The 18,271-nt window shown below is 48.9% G+C and overlaps 1 protein-coding gene across 3 annotated transcripts in view; it reads right to left on the reverse strand.

The window, feature by feature from the left end:
• Nucleotides 1-18,271, reverse strand: part of ERBB4 (erb-b2 receptor tyrosine kinase 4) — a gene marked incomplete at its 5' end in the record, with an annotated part of 567,763 nt that overhangs the window by 353,381 nt on the left and 196,111 nt on the right. For all 3 annotated transcript variants that reach the window (XM_082763474.1, XM_082763473.1, XM_082763475.1), the window contains one exon: nucleotides 9,957-10,108. In XM_082763474.1, coding sequence (XP_082619600.1) covers nucleotides 9,957-10,108 — 152 coding nt within the window. The remainder of the gene's footprint in view (nucleotides 1-9,956; nucleotides 10,109-18,271) is intronic.

Raw genomic sequence — 18,271 nt, forward strand, 5'->3', positions numbered from 1 at the left:
CTTCGTATTTCTTTCTGCTTGCACATCTCTGTCAGTTACTGAGCACTGCAATTCGTCCCACCCCTTGCTGCACCGTCCTTGCGTGGGGATGGCTGCAGTAGCTGTTTGCAGTAGGCTTCCCTTTTTCAGGTAAGGCACTTCTCTACCGGAGCATCTCATGAAAGGGACAGAAATAAAAGGAGGACGAGGGGCTACAGGAGCTGAAATTTTTCCTTAATCACCTTCTATACTTCTAACTACAAGAGCCTTTTCCCAATCACTTGCAGATCCCCGAGGCTGCACAGCAGCTGAGATATAAACATTTTCACAGAGCCCGGCTGTCCCAGATGCACGTATGCTTCGCCCTGAGCTCACTGGCAAGGAGAGTGGGAAGGCAACACACCTGGAGAATACCCTTCCTTCTTTTACCTAAAACTCCCCTGTCTCCAGAGAAATTAAAAAATGTTATTTTAAAAGTGAGAGCAATCTAAGGCCTATTAGGTCATGCTTCCCACACCCTTATCAAAGCCAGGCTGTTCCTCGCAGCAGACACATTTTCTAGTTGATCACTCCGTGGGCTTGAAAGGAATCCAGCACCATCGCCTGCTTCCTGAAGAGGTTATTCTACAGTTTTGCAGAGACAGCTATTAATTCCCTGATACTCATTATAGATTTTCCTTTCTCAGCCCTTCACTCTGCACGGTGTTTTTGAAGGATGAACTGCCACTATTATTCCTGAGGTACGTATCACACGGGGTTGCGGCTTCTGATTAATAGCAGCCACAGGACGCGTGCCTTGCCGTCCCTCTGCTCTCCCCTGCCCGTTGGTCCTTTCTGGAGAGGACTCTGCTTGCAAAAGCCCCCTTCCAAACTCAAGGCAGGAGGGGTCTTTCTACTACTTGTAAGCAAGGCTGGTATGAAAAGGGGTTAAAAGAGGGGGGGTGGGTGTTAAAGCAGGAGTTTGAAGCAGTAGCCAACATCTCAAGCTTTCCCATTTTGAGGGAGCAATATGCCACGGTCACTCGGATTACCCAGACTTATAAAAACAATAAATCACGTTTCACAACTCCCTTGGTGGCATTTAAGACCTGAATCAGTCCCAGAACACCAGACATCAGAGGGAGCCCTGGCCACTCTTCAAGCTCCTGAATCATTCAGTTACCTCTTGCAATCCTTTTCAAACCGAACAGCATTTACTTCAAGGGTCTCTTGTCTCCCTTTTGGGCTTGTTAAGGTTGTCTTCTTAGTGCATGAGCATAAACTCTTTTACAAAATGCATTGTTGGGATAACCTCTCCTTCCATTGAGCAACATTAAGCGATCATTTACTTTCCCTGCACTAAACAGTGCAGGTGTTTCGAAATCAGCATGATACTTCCACCCTCCTTTTGACATTTTCCCGTTTATTATGTTCTCACAGCACCTCAAAGCACTTCACTCTTCCTCTCTGGCAGCACTAATCACCACAAAAGGGGGAAAAGGAACCTGGTGGCCAATACAGCACGCGGGCGCTACCAGCCTCCTACTAAACTTCAAACCCGAGCAGGAGAAGGCAACGGGGATGGTTGTGCTTAGCCACCTGCACAACTACTGCCTCGCGCTAGATCCTCAGTGTGTTAACCAAAACCTCCCAATTCGACCTCTCTGTGATGACGTTTGCCACCAGGGACGTCTCATCTCAGAAGCACATCACCTCATACCCCGTGGTTCAGCAGGCAGAGCCACCGCCACCCCTGGAAGCTGCAGCCCCCCGACTCCCCAAACCAGCCCAGCACAACGGAGCAGCTACTGCGAGGACAAGACCTTGGGAACACCCAAAATGCCCCCACTGGGCGCTCAGGAAGGCTGCTTCTGCCTCCACCCACACCCTTCCCACACAGGATGCTGCGTGACACACGTGGCTCCGCAATCAGGTGGCCTGGTGCTCATATCGGGGTTGGGGTGGGAGTGCTAATGCTGCTAAATGCTGCAATCTGCACAATTGTGCTGACATTTCTGAACCATAAAAGCCCTCCGGCAGGCATCTACAGAGGAAACCTTTAAAATTGATCTGGGTTACTACAAAAACTGTTGGCTAAGCCTCCATCCATCCCTCTGCTCCTCCACCCCTTGACACAGCTTACAGCAAAAGACTTTGCTTTCCCTTTCATATAGCTTTTAGCGGCAATTCAAGCCCATTGATCCAGGACTCTGAGTTGGTGTGTTACAATGCAAGATTATTCAGCTCTCTGACAGTCAGTTGGTTAAATTTCATTTTGTTCCATAGTAAAATGGGATGGGAGGGAGGGAGAACTAAAGGAAAAATTGGCAATTCATTTCCTAAATGCTGAGGAAAATGGAAACATATCACTCAAAGGAAAGCACAAAATGCTTTCACTTACAGCATCCCACTATAAAACAATTATATATGTCTGTACCTACACATACCTTGTCTGGGCCTCTCTTGACTTCAGCCTCCGTGGAGAAGATCTGAGAGGGTGGGTGGAGAAAGAGGAGAAGAAATAAACCTTAAAGACACCTGAGCAGAGTTCGTCAGGGAAAGGTGTGAAGAGGCGGAGTTTACTCCAGCCCCAAATTAGAGTTAAGATTAGAGTTGAAAACTCATTACAGTCACCACTGATGCCAAGTGCGGATAACCTCTCTTTCTGTGGTTGGAAGATAAGTACTCATTTGCTTTATAACCTAATAAATCCATTTAGAATTTAAAAGTGTTTGCAACTAGTTTTTTGTTGTTAGTTAGCTTAACTTTACCTCCTTGGTTGATTTCGTCCAGCTTCAATGAGGCCAGCACTTCCCAGCGCATAGCTAGGGGAGAGGTTTACATTTACAAGAGTAAGATCATTAGCAGCATAAGGTGGTTGAAAGGGGAGGCATAATTGCTTTCACTTGCCTAGAGGGCAGATCAGCTTCTAAGAGAAACACCACCTAATTAAGAAGGTTTGCACTGTTTTATTTTTAATACCGTTTTCCTTCCAACACTGGTGTTTTTGTCGTACCTGTCCCAGCAATGCTGGGATGCTGGCTGAACCAAATGCTCTTTGTAGATATGCAGGAGCTGACAGCATCAAAACCCACCAAGGAGAGGCAGAAGAGTGTGACGAGACACCAAGCAATTGGGAAAAAAAGAAATTAGCAGTCTATAGCGAATAAAATACCAACAAGCCTGAGCAGTGATGAATCTCAACGGTTGCATTCATTTGAGTTATAAATCTGGACAAGGACAAGGGTGATGCTGCCCTGCATCGCCTCCCCAGTGCTTTGCGCAACCAAGGGCGGCTTCGCTGCAGCCACGAGAACAGGACAGCAAGAGCAAAAGGTATTACTGATGTTGAGCATGTGCGTGGGCTTGGGTTACTCTGAATAATTTAAGTCAGGCTTCTTTTATCTCTCAAGAGTTGCTATCGCTGCCACGCACATGAATCAGACAGGCTTCCCAGGCGGCAGGAGGTGGGGCGCCTCCACTACAATGGGAGCCAAAAGGGAAAAACTACAGAAAATTTAAAGAGACTCCATAATCACCCTGGACTTCAAATCTCCGTGTGTGATACAGCTGAAGGATGTTCACCAAACTGAAGGCTTCACAAAGACAGGAGCTGCTGGAGAGCTGGGGAAGCTCTCGACCAACATGGGTGGTGGGGAAACAAAGCCCCAGGTTCAGATCTGTCCCTGCGCCCTCCCGGAGCCTCTCCAAAACCTCCACGAGCAGATGCGTGTGTGCTGCTGACAGGCTCCTAGATGCCACCTGCTAGTTGCTCCACACGGACAGCAGCTCGTGCCTTGTACAGCAGATTGGTCCCAGCAAAGCAGGAACAAGCAAACGGCACCGCCCTGGCCTCCAGCCCTGTGGCAGCGCCGTCTGAAGGATGGTGCCATCCTCAGCAGGGCCACGTGCCCCTGGAGAGGCACCACCTGCAGCCCTGCACCTCCCCAGAAAGCTCTGCCCGGGGAGCTGCACAGCACCTGATGCACACACAGCCGAAGAGGGCAGCTTGACAGTCCCTGGATCAGAACAGGAGCCCGCGTTTATGCAGCACAGCACTCTTCTTGCAAACAAGTGGTTATTTCAAGCTGTATCTTTCATACGGAGCCACCAGAAGTAATTGCTAAATTAATGGGGCAATAACAAATGTACATATATTTGGTTATGGCTTGGCAAACTCAGCTCGAGAATTAATTGTATATTAATTCTCTTCTCTGTTTGTTCTGCAGAAGCTAAAACTTTAATTCAAAACAGAAGAGTACCGGCTTGCGCAGTCTGTAAGTTACACTTCCAGCCTCAACACCAAGCCAAGAACTACACTGCAGAGCACTTCCAGTTGGGTTTTGCATTGCTGGTGGGGAAAGGAGAGAGGAAAGAGAGGTTCCAGTGGTGGGTTTTTCAGTTCATTGTAGGGACGCGAGGTTGGATTGTGTATGGAAGAGAAGCGATCCTCCCAGCCCGTTACTCTGCCTGCTGCAATGCCCTGGACAGCTCCAAAAATAAAAGAACAGAGATGGGGGGGAGTATAAAAACAGAGCTAAAACCTGGCTGGGGGGAACTACCGACAGTATGAACCACGCGGAGAGACGGAGCTGCTGGGTTTGTACACAACAGGCAGAAAAGGTTCTGTGAGAGCCAGCCAGGGATAGCTGCATGCCACGGAATTAGGAGCCAGAGCAAATGCATTTGTACCTGTATGACACACACCTGGCCTGGACAGCACAGGAAAGCAGATGCTGCGGGGATGTGGATGCTCACCTATCGATGCCTCGTGAGGGGGGGAAAGCACAGGACTAATACAGTGCCTCTGTGCACACTGAGAGCACCCGGTGCCTTCACCTACCTGCTGGTGAGGCTCCAGGAGTGGTGGGGTTGGGATGGAGCTGGCAGAAGTTATGGCAGGGACTACACAGCTGTAATATTGGTCTTTAGAGCAGGCAGCAAGCACCCAGGTGCTGGTTCACTCACCTAGGGACAGGGGCAGCGTGAACACTGCTGGCTGGCAAGGGACAGGAGCAGGACAGCACGGCGCTTCAAGAGGGGATGAGCACGGCTTTGGAAATGCCAATCCCTCCCCTGAGGTTGGTAGCACTAAATTATTATTATTTTTTATCACCTCTCTTCTTACTGTACCAAGGCACTGCACCGTGCTCTTTGCAGTGGCTGCAGCACGGACTTGCCACTTGACCACCCGTTTCTGCAGGCAGGATGGGTCTGGAGGGCCACACGAACCCGAGCCCTGAGGAAGGGCCCTTTGCAATCGATACTCCCTGGCTGGTTTGAGATCAGCTTATACTACCGAGACTATTTTAAGCCATGGTTTCTGCAAAAGCAAAGGGAAATGAAGAAAAAGGCATCCTCCCGGAGAGGAGCTGGATCACAGATGCACCGCGCAGCTGGCCTCTGCTCCCACTCCACCCTCTGAATTTGGGATCCAACTCGCTTCAAACACGGCTCGGGTTCATCCACCACAGTTGGCAGCTGATCACGGCCGGTGTAAAACATTTTGTCCATGCCAGGAGCACGGCCTGGCATGCCCCTGGCCTCCTGTAACCCCCCCGGCACAGCAGCTGCTTTTATTGCCGCGTGCAGGACGCCTCGGCCAGATTTAAGCAGCAAGTCGGAGGTGTCCTCTTTCCTCCAAGATAGTGTGTGCATGGTGCACGCAGCCCTGCCCATCACACCGCTGCCGGCACACTGTTGGGCTCTTTGTGCTTTGTTTCTTATGGGTAAGGTCCTGGGAGGGCAATTACAAATAAATCAGGACGTGTATTTGACTTCCAGGTCTGTAATGACCTGGTACTGTCCAGCCAAGGACAACGCGTGCTGGTGAGGCTGTCCTGATGCAGCTCACTGCGGGAGAGGTGCCATGGGGCAGCTTTGCCCAGCAAATCCTCCTCCCTCCAGATCTACTAGGGCCAATGTGCAATACTTCCCAAGCACTGCTGGGGAAAATCCCCCTCCACATAGGCAGAGCCACCCTAGAGCCTCTCCTTTCTAGGGACTACTAGGCACTACTCCCTGTCCTGCTCCCTTTCTGCTGAGCTGGGACCTCCTCCAAGCCTGTCAGCTGGGAATTAAGATACCATTTTGCTGCAGGAGAGGACGCGGGCTGTTCTGCCAGGCCTTCAGGAGCCGTATCTATCACTGCTGGGACCTGCTGAGCAACCTGGCCATGGTGCTGCACTCCTGTCTCTGCGTTCCTCAGCCCAACGCGTCTGCTCAGGCTGCAGGCTCTGTCCCTGCTCCATCACCGGCTCAGCAAGGCAGCCAGGGCTTTCAGAAGGGACTTGATTTGTTGTAAGAGACCAGAAAGCTTTCTAAAAATACAGAATACTTATTTTTTAACCGGAAGCAGTCCCGAACACCCAGGGGCCAGGCAGTGAGGTTTGCAACCAACTCTTCCCTCGCTCACGCAAGCTGCCTTCCTCAGAGGGGCTCTGTCTGACCCAATCCTCCTCCCAGACTGCAACAAAGCCAGAAGCAAAAAGTATCTATATTCCTGATATAACACCCAAACCCTCACACTCCACCTGCCACGAAGTCAAAGGGTCCTGGTTTTCACAGCCCACCCCGTTCTGTGTGTCGGCACGGGGACGATGTGGCCGTACACTGCTGCACACCCAGAGCAGCTATCAAGCTGCCTGCCGAGCTCGGTTAATCGACGCGCAGATATAACTGCTAACGCTGCTGTGGGTAAGGGAACTACAGAGGTAAATGAACACGGAATTTATCAAGCGATGGTAGATCATTTCTGAAGGCCGTTGATTGCAGTTAGAAATAAGTTTCATAATCATTTGGGAGAGTTATGGCAGCGAGCAGCGCAGAACTTCAGTCATGTCGTCAAAAATAAATAATCTGAATTGGTTAAATAAAATCCAGGGACAAGAAAACAATTTACTGCCTGCGAATTGCTAAAAGGCTGAGGGTTAGTCTAAGATAACTCTTGTTTACTAAATGTGTTTAACAGAAGAAGAGTGCCTGCAGAAGATGATTTTGTGGTATACTAATTGTGTTTTTCATTCAGAAAATTGAACACAGAGATGCCATTAAGAAGTAAGCACTGCCCACAATACAAGCTGTCAGCTTTGCCACGTGAAACTGGAATAAGGTTCTCGTCTCCAAAACCAAACCATCACTTCCAATATGAACCAGAGCACAGCTGATCTTTTCCGAAATCCCAACCAGGGAGGTAAATCTCCACTCTGGCCTCAGCAAGACTCAAGGAGCAGAGCTGCTGGAGCCGGAGGCTGGCACACGCAAAGGACAACCTCGAGCTGCAGTTGCTCTCCCTCCTTTTGGCCACCCACAAGCAGGGGATACCAAGCTCCCAAAATGGCAGGATGAGAGCATGCAGGAGTGCTGGGAAAAACTGGGGGAATACGCAAACCTTTCTGAGGTGAGTGAAGCTGCTTGCGGTCTCGATGCCATGCACACGCTGTCAGGCTTCAAAGTGTGGTGGCTGAACGTTTCGCTCAGGTGCCAGGCAGCCCTTCTTAGTCTTAATCAGCACATGAAGTGAGCTAACTCGTACACGTAAAGCAAATTTACTTAGGGAATAAATGTCTGAATAAATATGAAAGATGGGATGCTGATCTTTTAATCTTCCTTGGCACAAATAAAATTCTCTGTTTTCCCCCCCACACACTTGAATTCATTTATGATTGCATGATAAGAAGGTGAGCAGGCCTAGTTTGCTATGTCTTCCCTGTAAGCTGGGGGCTACTGAGAAGGCAGCTGGGCACAGAGCCACGGTACTCCTCAGACAGATGTACAGACAACACCAACCCACAAACCATCAACTGACTGCTCAAAGTCCACGTGATGGAGAAAGAGGGCAATTTTTGCAAGAAACTGGGAAAAAAGGTGAGTAGGCCAGAGGAGCATCATACGAGTTGCAGGATGAGTTCACCACGCTGAAGTCTAGGAGAGATAAATAGCCCTTCATTTAGGTATCTCCCATCTGCCACCTTCATTTGGCGGTTAAAATCACTTTTAAAATGATAAAACAAGTAACGTTGCCTAACTAATGAATGCTGAATTATCGGCATAAATATGCCAACATTTGTTTATTTACTTGCCTCACCGAGAACACGTTCTCCTCTGTTTGGTTTTCTATTTTAATGACCACAATTTATCACATTACACAGACTTGCAGTTTGCTGGGGTTTGTTTCAAGTTCTGCTTTCTGCTGAGATTTCAGTGAGAGCGCAGTCCTAGGTACGATAAGCAATAATGCTAATGAAAATGCACTGGTAGCTGTTCCAAGAAGCGTAACTGGACAACCTTCCTTTGCTACACAGGATCCTTTTTTGCTCTCATTTGCTGCTTTTACCCCCTCTCGTTTGCTGATTTCCCTCTGCTTGCAGCAGCTCCCCACGAGGAACAGTGACTCCCTAATTCCCCATTAATTTGCTCTCCCCACCTACCTGCTGGTCAGAGCAAGAAGGACGGGAAGCCGAAGCGGGTGAACTATCTGCGATGAATTTAATCAATTCAGAGGCATGCACGATGGCTCCGGCGGGAGTTTCAGGAAGCATCTGAAACTCCAGCGCTGCCCAAGGCAGCGCAGGGACCCTGCCCTTGCACGAGGACTCCGCTGCCTGTGCAGCACAGTGGGAACCGTTAGTCCAGCTGCCCCAGGGCTATCTATTTCGGAGCTCAGGCACATATGTGTTTTCCCCACCTGTCACAACTGTGAAATGTACAGATAGCATTCACTTCCTAGGCATTCGTCGCTCAAATTAACAGGCAACCTGTTAGTCTGAGTGCAATTAGCACCCCAAACTTCACTCCAGACGCGTATCTGGTAGCTGAATTTTGCTTGCAGATCTTTTCACAGCCTGGTGTACGCTTCGAGTAAATATAGGCTGATGTATAGAGCAGAAATCCTGAGAAACCCCCAACAAATTTAACACGAAGCAATGTTAAGCACGCTGTCAGAGGCTCTGCTTGCCTTTGTTAGATGCCGTAATGGAAAGTTCAAGTTTTTGTGAACTGAAATTGAGCACGAGGCTCTCCCGAGACCCAGCAAACCGAACGCCTGAGTGTAACACAACCTGCGGGGCTGCCGGATGAGAACTCCACTGCTCCCCTACGTGCTTTTTACGAAAATGCGACTTACATGCAGACACGTATCTTGCCACGTGACAGGAACATTTTGCAGAATGATATGCGAGTGACACCATACGATACAGGCAGCACAAATCCTCATCCGTGTCACGGCTTGACTTCTATTTGAGAGCACGACCCGTGCAGTCTGTAACCACACCACTGTGGGCTGTTTTCAAACATGGTTCTCGCACCAATTTCATCTATGTGCATTGGACCACTCCTTTACCAGGCATTTTTGTCAAACATAACGAGTTTTGGCATGCCAAATCACGATGGGATTAAATTCTTTCCATTTGGCATTCACCTCCTACTCCTTGTAGTTGCTACCAAGTTAACAGGTAATGCACAAACCACGTCTAAATACTCCTTCACAAACACAAAGGCTAGAAGCACAGTATTTAAACAAAATAGGAAAACCTCTAAAGCAAGAAGCTGGGGGATCACACAACCCAGGCTCCACCGTGAAGAGGGTTTTATGTTAATTCAATAAACACCTTTTGTTTCAGAGTTCTTCCCTTTTCTACCCTACTAACCAGTCCACGAATCACATTTTATCAGGGCAAGCTTGCCCAAGCCACCAGTGCTTACCTGCACTGCTCCAACCTCCCTACACCCTACCCTAAGAGCTCCAGACCTGCTGGCAGCACGCAGCCATAGAGGCCAGCAAGGTGTCACCCTCCTGCGGCGTGACACAGCTTTCTCCCTCACATCCTGGACGCATGTAAATGCCATACTCAGAGCACCTGTCACAGCCACGACATCGCTCTTGTGCTCTGTGCATCCGTGACATTTTATTAGCCTCTTCTCCTGCAGGTCCAGCACCGCATTGTGGCTACTCCCCTGTACATAGAAGATGGAGAGGAAATAAAGAGGAGGTTGCTTACCCGCAGGAAGGAGAGGTCTCGGTTGTGCTCGATGCTGGTGATTTCCAGGTTGCCCATAACTACCTCGCAGTTCTCATAGTACTTGCGCAGGGCCCGGTACTGCTGCTCCAGGTCCGAGAGGGAGCTCAGCTTGTTCTCGGTGCCAGCACACACTGCAAGAAAATACAGGACAAGTGCAATCAGAGAAAGTAAGGAAGAAAACAGGAGCAGAGAAGGAATGAAGATTTACATCCAGGGATACAGGTATATGGAATAATAATTCTGAGTTAATTACAGGATTGGGTATCAGCAGCAGAGGTGGGAAGGTCCATGATCATCTCAGCAATTTAAGTATCTCTTACCAAAGGGACCAGGTGCTGATATGTACCACTGAACATCCAGAAATGTGGAAAACGCAAACATGTAGGACAAATGGAAAACGAGTTGACCGCAGCACGTTAAGAGCAAAAACCAGGACCACGTGAAATCCCTGGATACAGGATACTGAACACTGAGTGCTTACAAATTTAAGGATAAGAGGCCAGAGAGACCTGTGCATCTCAGCTGACCTGTGCAATCCAGCATTTTCCCTATTCATCTGACACCTAGAAGGACCCGTCAAGAAACCAAGAGCAACCCGGCCAGAAGGCTTGTACCCAGCATCACTTTTCCTCCTCTTTCCTGAAGTCCCCAGCTCTTCCGAGCTCTGCACAATTAAATAATAAAAGACAGAGCAAAAGCCTACTGTCTTTCTGCAAGTCACCAGACTGTGATCTGAATGCACAAGGGAGCTGTGTCAGACGAGTTAGGAAATACCAGCCAAATACAGTCAGTTTTCAGAAGATGTTCTTTAATATTACAGTACTCTGTTCTGAATCTTCAAGTCCTGTTCAAAGCCAGTGCCAAATCACAGCTCTGCTCAGTCTATTAGATTGCCGCGCATCAAGCAGCGACAAAAATGAATCCGGGAAAGAAACACAGAAGCCAGATTTTACAGCAGCATTTTTTCATGCAGCTCTCAGCCTGTCATAAGAGCAATGCTACTTAAATGTTTGAGCATGGGGCTGGCCTTTTTTTTTGCACACACTTACTTTTCCTCTCTACTGACAGCTTGTGGGCTGTTCTTATCTGCGAACAAATTAATCTGAATCTACCCGAACTTTTGAAATGGGCATTATATTATGCAAAACATGAGCCAGACCAGAAGAGCATTTCTGGAGCCATTCCCACTGCTGGATTAGATCAATACAAACAAAACCCTCCATGACTGGAGGCCTAATCAGTAAAATTGGCTAAAATATGCTCTTCTGAATGATGCAGGTCCTTTTTCCTTTAAAAGACCAAAAGCGATTAGATTTTGGAGTACTACTATTATCGAGTATTTACTTACTACACCCTTTTTGTTTTGCTTTTTTAACAGAAACAGGAACAATTCTCATCTGTGTCCTCCGCCGCGCATCTCGCCTGCCGCAGAGCAATCTGCTCCGGTGCCAGGGCGATGCGAGCCCCCGACAGCCGGCTGGCGAAGGGCTGCGGGAGGCAGCCCAGAGCCCCCCGACTGCTCCAAGTTTGCTCCCAAGGAAACTCCCCCTGCCCTCCAAATGGCAGCAGAAAGCTGTTCCTCCTCAGCTGGAACGCCCCACCGGGGAGCAATCCCGGGGCTGGCATGGCTCTGAGCCGTTTGTGGGCTCGGGGGTTAGCAGATGATTCTCTTCTCTTGCGTTGCTAGCAGCTGAAGCACAGACGAAAGCAGAAGAGGCACTACATAGGACTCCTTCACCATGTACGTGTGTGGTCTCGTTACCAAAGGAAATACATGTAAGGCACGGGATGTAGGTTTTTAACACTTTCAGTGACTTACTCAAATTACAATTTCGAAGTCCCCACCAGGTTTATAAACTTGAAGTGTCTGAAATACATTACGATGTGCTGCCAAATGAAAAGTAAAAATACTGTCTGGTTTACATGGATTTTAAAATAAATACTACCTGATTTCAAACCGTGATTTAAAGCACGAACATTCCTGGTTTCTCACAAAACCTTACCACTTGAGTAAAACACTCCAAGGCAGGATTTTGTTTGTAACATTTAAGGGGTATTTTTGAGGACTCCCAGCTTGGTAAGTGTGAACAGCCAGAAAGATCAACCACTGCTGCATCGTCCTTTCTGAAATACAAAGCCCCATCCTAGCGCGTACGTAAAGCTTCGTTCAGATCCAGGGATCTCAGAGTCGGAGGGCAGCTTGGGTTGGAAGGGACCTCAGAGACCATGAAGTCCCAACCCCGCTGCCACAGGCATCAAAACCCTTCAGGAAGCTGCCCGCGTGTCCCTGCCAGAAGCCTTTGGAAAATGTTTGTTACCGATTACAAAATCACTTTGTTTGCTTTTTCCTTGAAAGCAGCAGCATCTATAACACTAAGACTGACTGTGTTTCCAGCCGAATAAGTATTATTCTGTCTTAAGGCTCCTGAGGACTAATAAATAATTTCTGTTCCATTTTGCAATCGGTGCTAAGGATCAACATAGCTCAGAAAACAATTCCAGCAGCTCAGCTAATAAAGCTATCCACCGCAACACTGGTATTTCATGTCGCACGCACATTAAATGTTTCACAAAAGCTAATTTAGCCATTTTTTGCTGTAAGGAGGCAGAACATTTGGAGCCTGCTCTTGCAGCAACAGGAGTGAAACCAGCCGAGATGTAAACCAGGGCTGGAAGTTTTATTAGAGGAAGATTAATTTTGTACAACTAAACCTTGCAGTAACTACTGCTGGCTTTTGATAATGCTATGGAAATCAATTCTTTCAGATGAATAAAATCTTAAAAGCAAATTTAGAAGAGCTCACGTTGTTCTTCTAAATTTATCTCGCAGTGATTCCAAGCATTTAATTTCTGTCTTAGAAAAAAAGAAATCCCCTCTGGTGCATAAAGCCTCTCCTTGTGCCAGCTCACACCTGGGCCTCTGCTGCTGGGAGATGCATGGCAAAAGGTGGCCATCTCCCCTGTCAAGGGAGGAAAATCGGTCACAGACTGCCTCAAACCAAGCAGTAGTACCAGACAGACCCTCCTGCATGGAAGGGGGATGTAACAGAGCTAATATCCTGCAATATGTACCCGAGCTGGGAGAGCACCTCCAGCCTGTGCAGTCTTTTGGAACAGTACTGGCACTCGTGTGTTGTCTCAGCTCTTTAAAACAAAGTGCCCAAAAGAAACATGAGCACAACAGAACATCATGCCTTGTTGTGCCATACAAACCACTGTCATCTCAGTTCTGTAGAGAAGCACCTCTTCAAGGCACTTGGTTGTATGCTGCTTATCTTATATGGGCCCAGAACCTGATGAACAGCATGAAAACAAAGACCACGTGTTGAAAGCAGTCCCTGCACCGGGTCCTCTCTTGGTTCACAAAAAAAAAAAAATACTAATTGGCTTGTCTCTAACAGGGTCAGCAAAGTACTAGCTCAGATGCCTCTCCAGCCTGTAGCTTCTCCCAGTGGGGAATGTGAACATAAATCTGCCTTGGCCTCTGAGCAGGAGCGCTCCCAATTTGCTCAGATTTTGCACAGGCAGCTCGGAGAGGAAAGCCCTTCAGAGCCATTTCAGTGCTGCACACAGAAAAATCTGACAACCCCATACATTTTCTCAGACAGAAACCCAGGGAGCAGCTGACCTGTGCCAGGCTACCCCAGTGCCACGATGCTCACAAGTACATTTCTCTACAAACACGCTATCTGCAAGCCCTTTGCCATGCCCTCTCCTAGAATTATGGTAACAAACCTTGCCAAGTGCTCATACACAGGTGTGGAGAGCCACCACTATCAGCATCCGAAAGCTGAGGGAGTGCACCTTCGTATCTGGGAAGCCTTGTGCCTGCTTCTCACCTAACCCCCAAACCTGGGTGGTTTGGGGAACTGCACCCTCCTGCAGTGCAGAGTGCAGCCAGTGGAAACAAACCCAGAAAACTTACAGATTCCTGTTCCCGGTGACCTGGAGTAAATCTCTGGCTTTTCATCCTAATTCGTTTTATTGACTTCTTCTAACTCTGAGGACCCTTTCCCATGCTCTGCTGCAATCCAGAAGCCAGCTTATCTTGCAGTAGGAGCTAGGGAGCTGAGAGCTGCCTCCCTGCCGAGGAGGGTGGAAACGGGCATCCAGCTCCCAAAGAAATGGGCATCCTGCTCCCATGTGCAGGTCTCATTGGCAGATCCATTAATTCTCACTGAAAAGGGTATTTTAAGAAGGGGAAAAAAACTGTTTTGATGGCTCTTCCCTGTCTTACCCCTCTCCTTTGGGCACCTGTGCAGAAGGGAGCAGCCGGGAGGGCTGGGCATGTCGGGTGGGCACAGCACTCTTGGTCCTTACAGCGCGGGACCCCCAACGTTCCCCACACATTTGTGCTTCAGGTTCAGTTGCTTCCTTCTCCCCAGCTACCTCAAGTGACAGAGAACTGCTTCAGCTCCTAATGGCCCCAATTACAGCAGTCATAATTGTCCGTATTGAAGTGAGTTTACATTTTTCATCAATATTCATGCATATGACTCTGAAATTAATTTCCCATTGACATTTTTTTTCCTAACGAAGCCACACCATTTGGATGCTCACTCAGAGGCAGGAAATAGTGGAGGCATTTAAAAATGTCCTTTAGTTTCTGCTTTTTAGGCCATTATTGTGCTCAGCTCCGCTGATGACAAATCTCTGTGTTATATTACAAACTCATTTCGACTCAGTCTAATTCTGGTTCTTGCAATTCTAATTGATTTTACAATCCTCCCAGCCCAACAGACGAGCTAACTTTTGGAAGGAGGGCAACCTGTTTCATTTTTTTATGCAGCCCCTCTCTGGATTTGCCTACGGGTTGAGTTATCCAGGAGAAAATACTGCCACCTCCATGCAGCCACCCCGGTGTCAAGCGGGCCAAAAACACGAGACAAGGCTTAAATGCTCCCAGTCACTCTTTTTTTTTTTTAGGAGCATGGAATTATACGTTCCTTTATCACAGCCAGGAGGAGCCTACCAACATTTAGCACCTCTTCCTAATGCAGCCTTTTTGTACTTCCCCCTCATTTATTTACTTAATTAGCTGTCTTTATACAGACGGCACCATTACCAGGGCTTCTTGAAGGACAGCTGAAGTAACTGTTTATTAATAATTGCAAACACTCCTGGCAACTTGCTAGACCCCCAGCTGGGGGGGAAATACTGGAGCCCCTTAACAAACAGCTAATTACCAGCAATTTCACAGCAGCCCCCATTCATTTCCTTCGGCTCCCTGCTCCCAGCACAAGCCTGGGTACCCTGCGCCCAGCACAGAAGAAGGGGAAAACAGTTTTAATCCTTTCATTACCTTACAGCTCTCCTTAAACGAGCTGCAAGCCCTGCATTTTCTTGCAATTAGGCACATCCTAATGAAGGGAGAGCCTGCCTGCCCTCACAGCCCTGCAGATGGCTCCTGGGAGAAGGCAAACACCTACTGGAGGTCGCCACCTCTCCTCCCTTGACCCCATCAGCTTCCAGAGAGCATCTTCAAACTGGAAGCTTCCCTTCCCTAGGTGAGAGGCTGTCATGAAGGAAAGCATCATTTTCTCTCTACTCCTAATTAAAAACTCAGCTGACACAAGCATTTTCCTTCCAGAAGGCCTGCTCCGTGCTACAACACGGCCATCCCCTTCGAATCCCACCAGCTACCACGGCCCCTGGGTCTGGAAACGTGCTCCAAGCCCCCAAATCTTGTGTCCCATGGTGCTGTCACACAAGGGGCAGGGCCGTGCTTTATGAGGGTGGCCCCACCTCCGACGGAGGCTCATCAGGAGCCATCTGCAACGGGCAGAGCTCTCCCAGTGTTACAAGCACAGAATTGAACAGGCGTAGTGGAGACTGCCAGGGACTGTAACTTCATCGAGAGGGATTATTTATGTGCCATGACACCTTCCCGAGCTGGTGGCACCCTGTCTTTGCACTGAGCTCTCCAAAATCTGTTCGGTTGCTGCTACGCAGCGTTATTTCACTGATGTAGCGCTCGCGTTTGCATCAACCAAAAAATGGCATCAAAACTTTGACTAGATTGATACTGCGGCATTTCAAGGATAATTGCCTGTGCCGACCGTGTCGAGCCACTGTCAGCTGCTTGTTTTATGCTAACATCTCCAGCGTTGTTTCTCCTCGTGTCCATGCTGCAATCGGGAAGGACAACGTGGGGAAGATGCACTGCAGGACCTAAGTCACGCAGCAACCACTCAAAAAAAGCCAAAAATAATACACGAGGCTTTGCCAATGCTGTTGTTTTTTTCCACGGGTGCATACCCATTTCTTTTCCCTGGGTACTTCCCCTTCCCTTCTTCTCCCTGCTCTTCACAGACATCCACACGCACACACACTCTCTTTCCTCATTTCATCATATTTCCAGGGTAAATAGTTGCTCCTTAACTATAATGTAGGTACCGGACTTGACAAGCAATTAAAGCAAACAATTTCCACTCGTCTAACTTTGCCAAATTAGTCATCTGCCATCTGCTCCATCATCTGGCTCTCCTTGAGGTCTTGCTGGGAATCTGGAAGCGCTCGCTCCGACGAGGAGGCAGCAGCAAAGCCTCCAAGCTGGCGGGAGCCTGAGGGATAGGGGGGACACGGGGGGGACACGGCGGGGACACGTGGCCCCACGCCGCTCGCTGCCACCCCCGGCCAGGAGCCCCATCCCTGCTGCAAGCAGCTCGCTGGCGCCGGCCGTCAAACCGGCGAGTTGTGTTAGAAAAGCATTTAAAATTCAAGATTTCTTTTTACAGCCATGCAAATAAATGCCTAGCGAGGATGAATGCACGGCATAGAGGGAGCGTGGCATTTTCTTACCAGCTGCAGGATGCAAAAAATAACTTACTTCACTGAGTGTTTTCAGCGTTTACAGTTTTTCTCCTGATGAAGCGCCGGGCCAAAACGAGCAATTAATAGACATTATCTAAGAGAGGCTGGAGCAGTCTCTGCTTCCAGCGCCAGGCTTAGTCTGGTCTTAGATCTACAGCCTGCCTGTTCCCGCCTCATTTTCTGTACAGCACCCAAAATTAAGCTTGTGAATGCAGCTTCTAACACCGAGAACCCAAATCCTCCCCTACAGCACCAAAACACAGGCTTTGGGGCGTTTCTTCAATGCTAGTAGGTTTCTAGAGGAAGGTTTCTAGAGGAAGGCCAGGTCGGCGGGGGGAGATGATGGAGCGCAAGCACGCGGGCGGGAGCTGAAGGGAGGGAAGCACTTGGGTTGGTTTTGTACCTCTGCCTTAACCACAACTTGATTTAGTGACACCAAAGCCATCTGCTGCCAGGTTGGCCCCAGACCTTCTCCCCGCTCATGGAGTGGGGACACGCAGGAGCTCTCCTGGGGCCGGGGGCTGGCACAGAGCAGTGCCTGCTGCTAAGCAGCAGCCGCCCTCGCTGGCAGCTCCGGCTGCCCTGCTGGGACTCGCCAACAGCCGGGGGCTCCGCTCGCCTGGCTGCCTGCTCCTTCCCCAGAGGGGCCCCGAGTGCCACAAGCATTCGCTCAACTTAAATGCATTTTAATTAACGCTGTACAAACACACCGAGCTGGTGCGGGCACAAGGGAGCGCATTCATTCAGCGTGGGCCGGATCCTCATCCCCAGGAATCCAGCAGGAGCCCCGGCGGCCGCTGCAACAAGAAGGGGATCTCGGTCCTCGCTGCCAGTAGGATATTGAAACACTCGGCCAAATGGGAACCAGCCCTCGGGTCCTGCTTACTGCTACTTAAGCACTGTCTGTATAACAGATGACGCTCAGGAGGGGTAGGTGGGCCAGGTGCTTTTATATCTACCCATGTAAGCGGGGCAATTACTCACCACTGAAGCACACAGCAACTGCCCCGTCGTTACAGGGTGTGCACGAGCCACTGAAATCTCCCTGGAAATTCCCCTGACATCTCCCATTGAAGTCATTCTCCCTTTGCATCGGGAATTATCGCATAATCCAAAGACCACCTATTAAAATTATTAAGGTAACTATGGAATTGTAGCACACAAAGTGGACTGCTTTGGAATGATCAACCTCCCCAGATTTTGGCAACTCCACAAGACAAAACACACGAGGGGGTTAAACAAAGCCCCTGGACAAACATTTGGGGAGTAAGGAAACCCAGCACCTCTCTGGAAGCGTGCTGGGATTGGGAGCCCCCATCCAAGGGGCAAAAGTGAGCCCAGCTTGCTTCAAGGGGACGGGGTAATGCAGGAGAGTGCAATTAAACCAAAAAAAATCACACTATTTTAGCAAATATGCACCTGTCTATTAAGCTGAAGCTGCACACAGTTTATTTTCATTGATGAAAATAACAGGTTCTCAA

This window comes from Aythya marila, assembly GCF_965140915.1.
Source record: "Aythya marila genome assembly, chromosome: 6".
NCBI lineage: Eukaryota > Metazoa > Chordata > Aves > Anseriformes > Anatidae > Aythya > Aythya marila.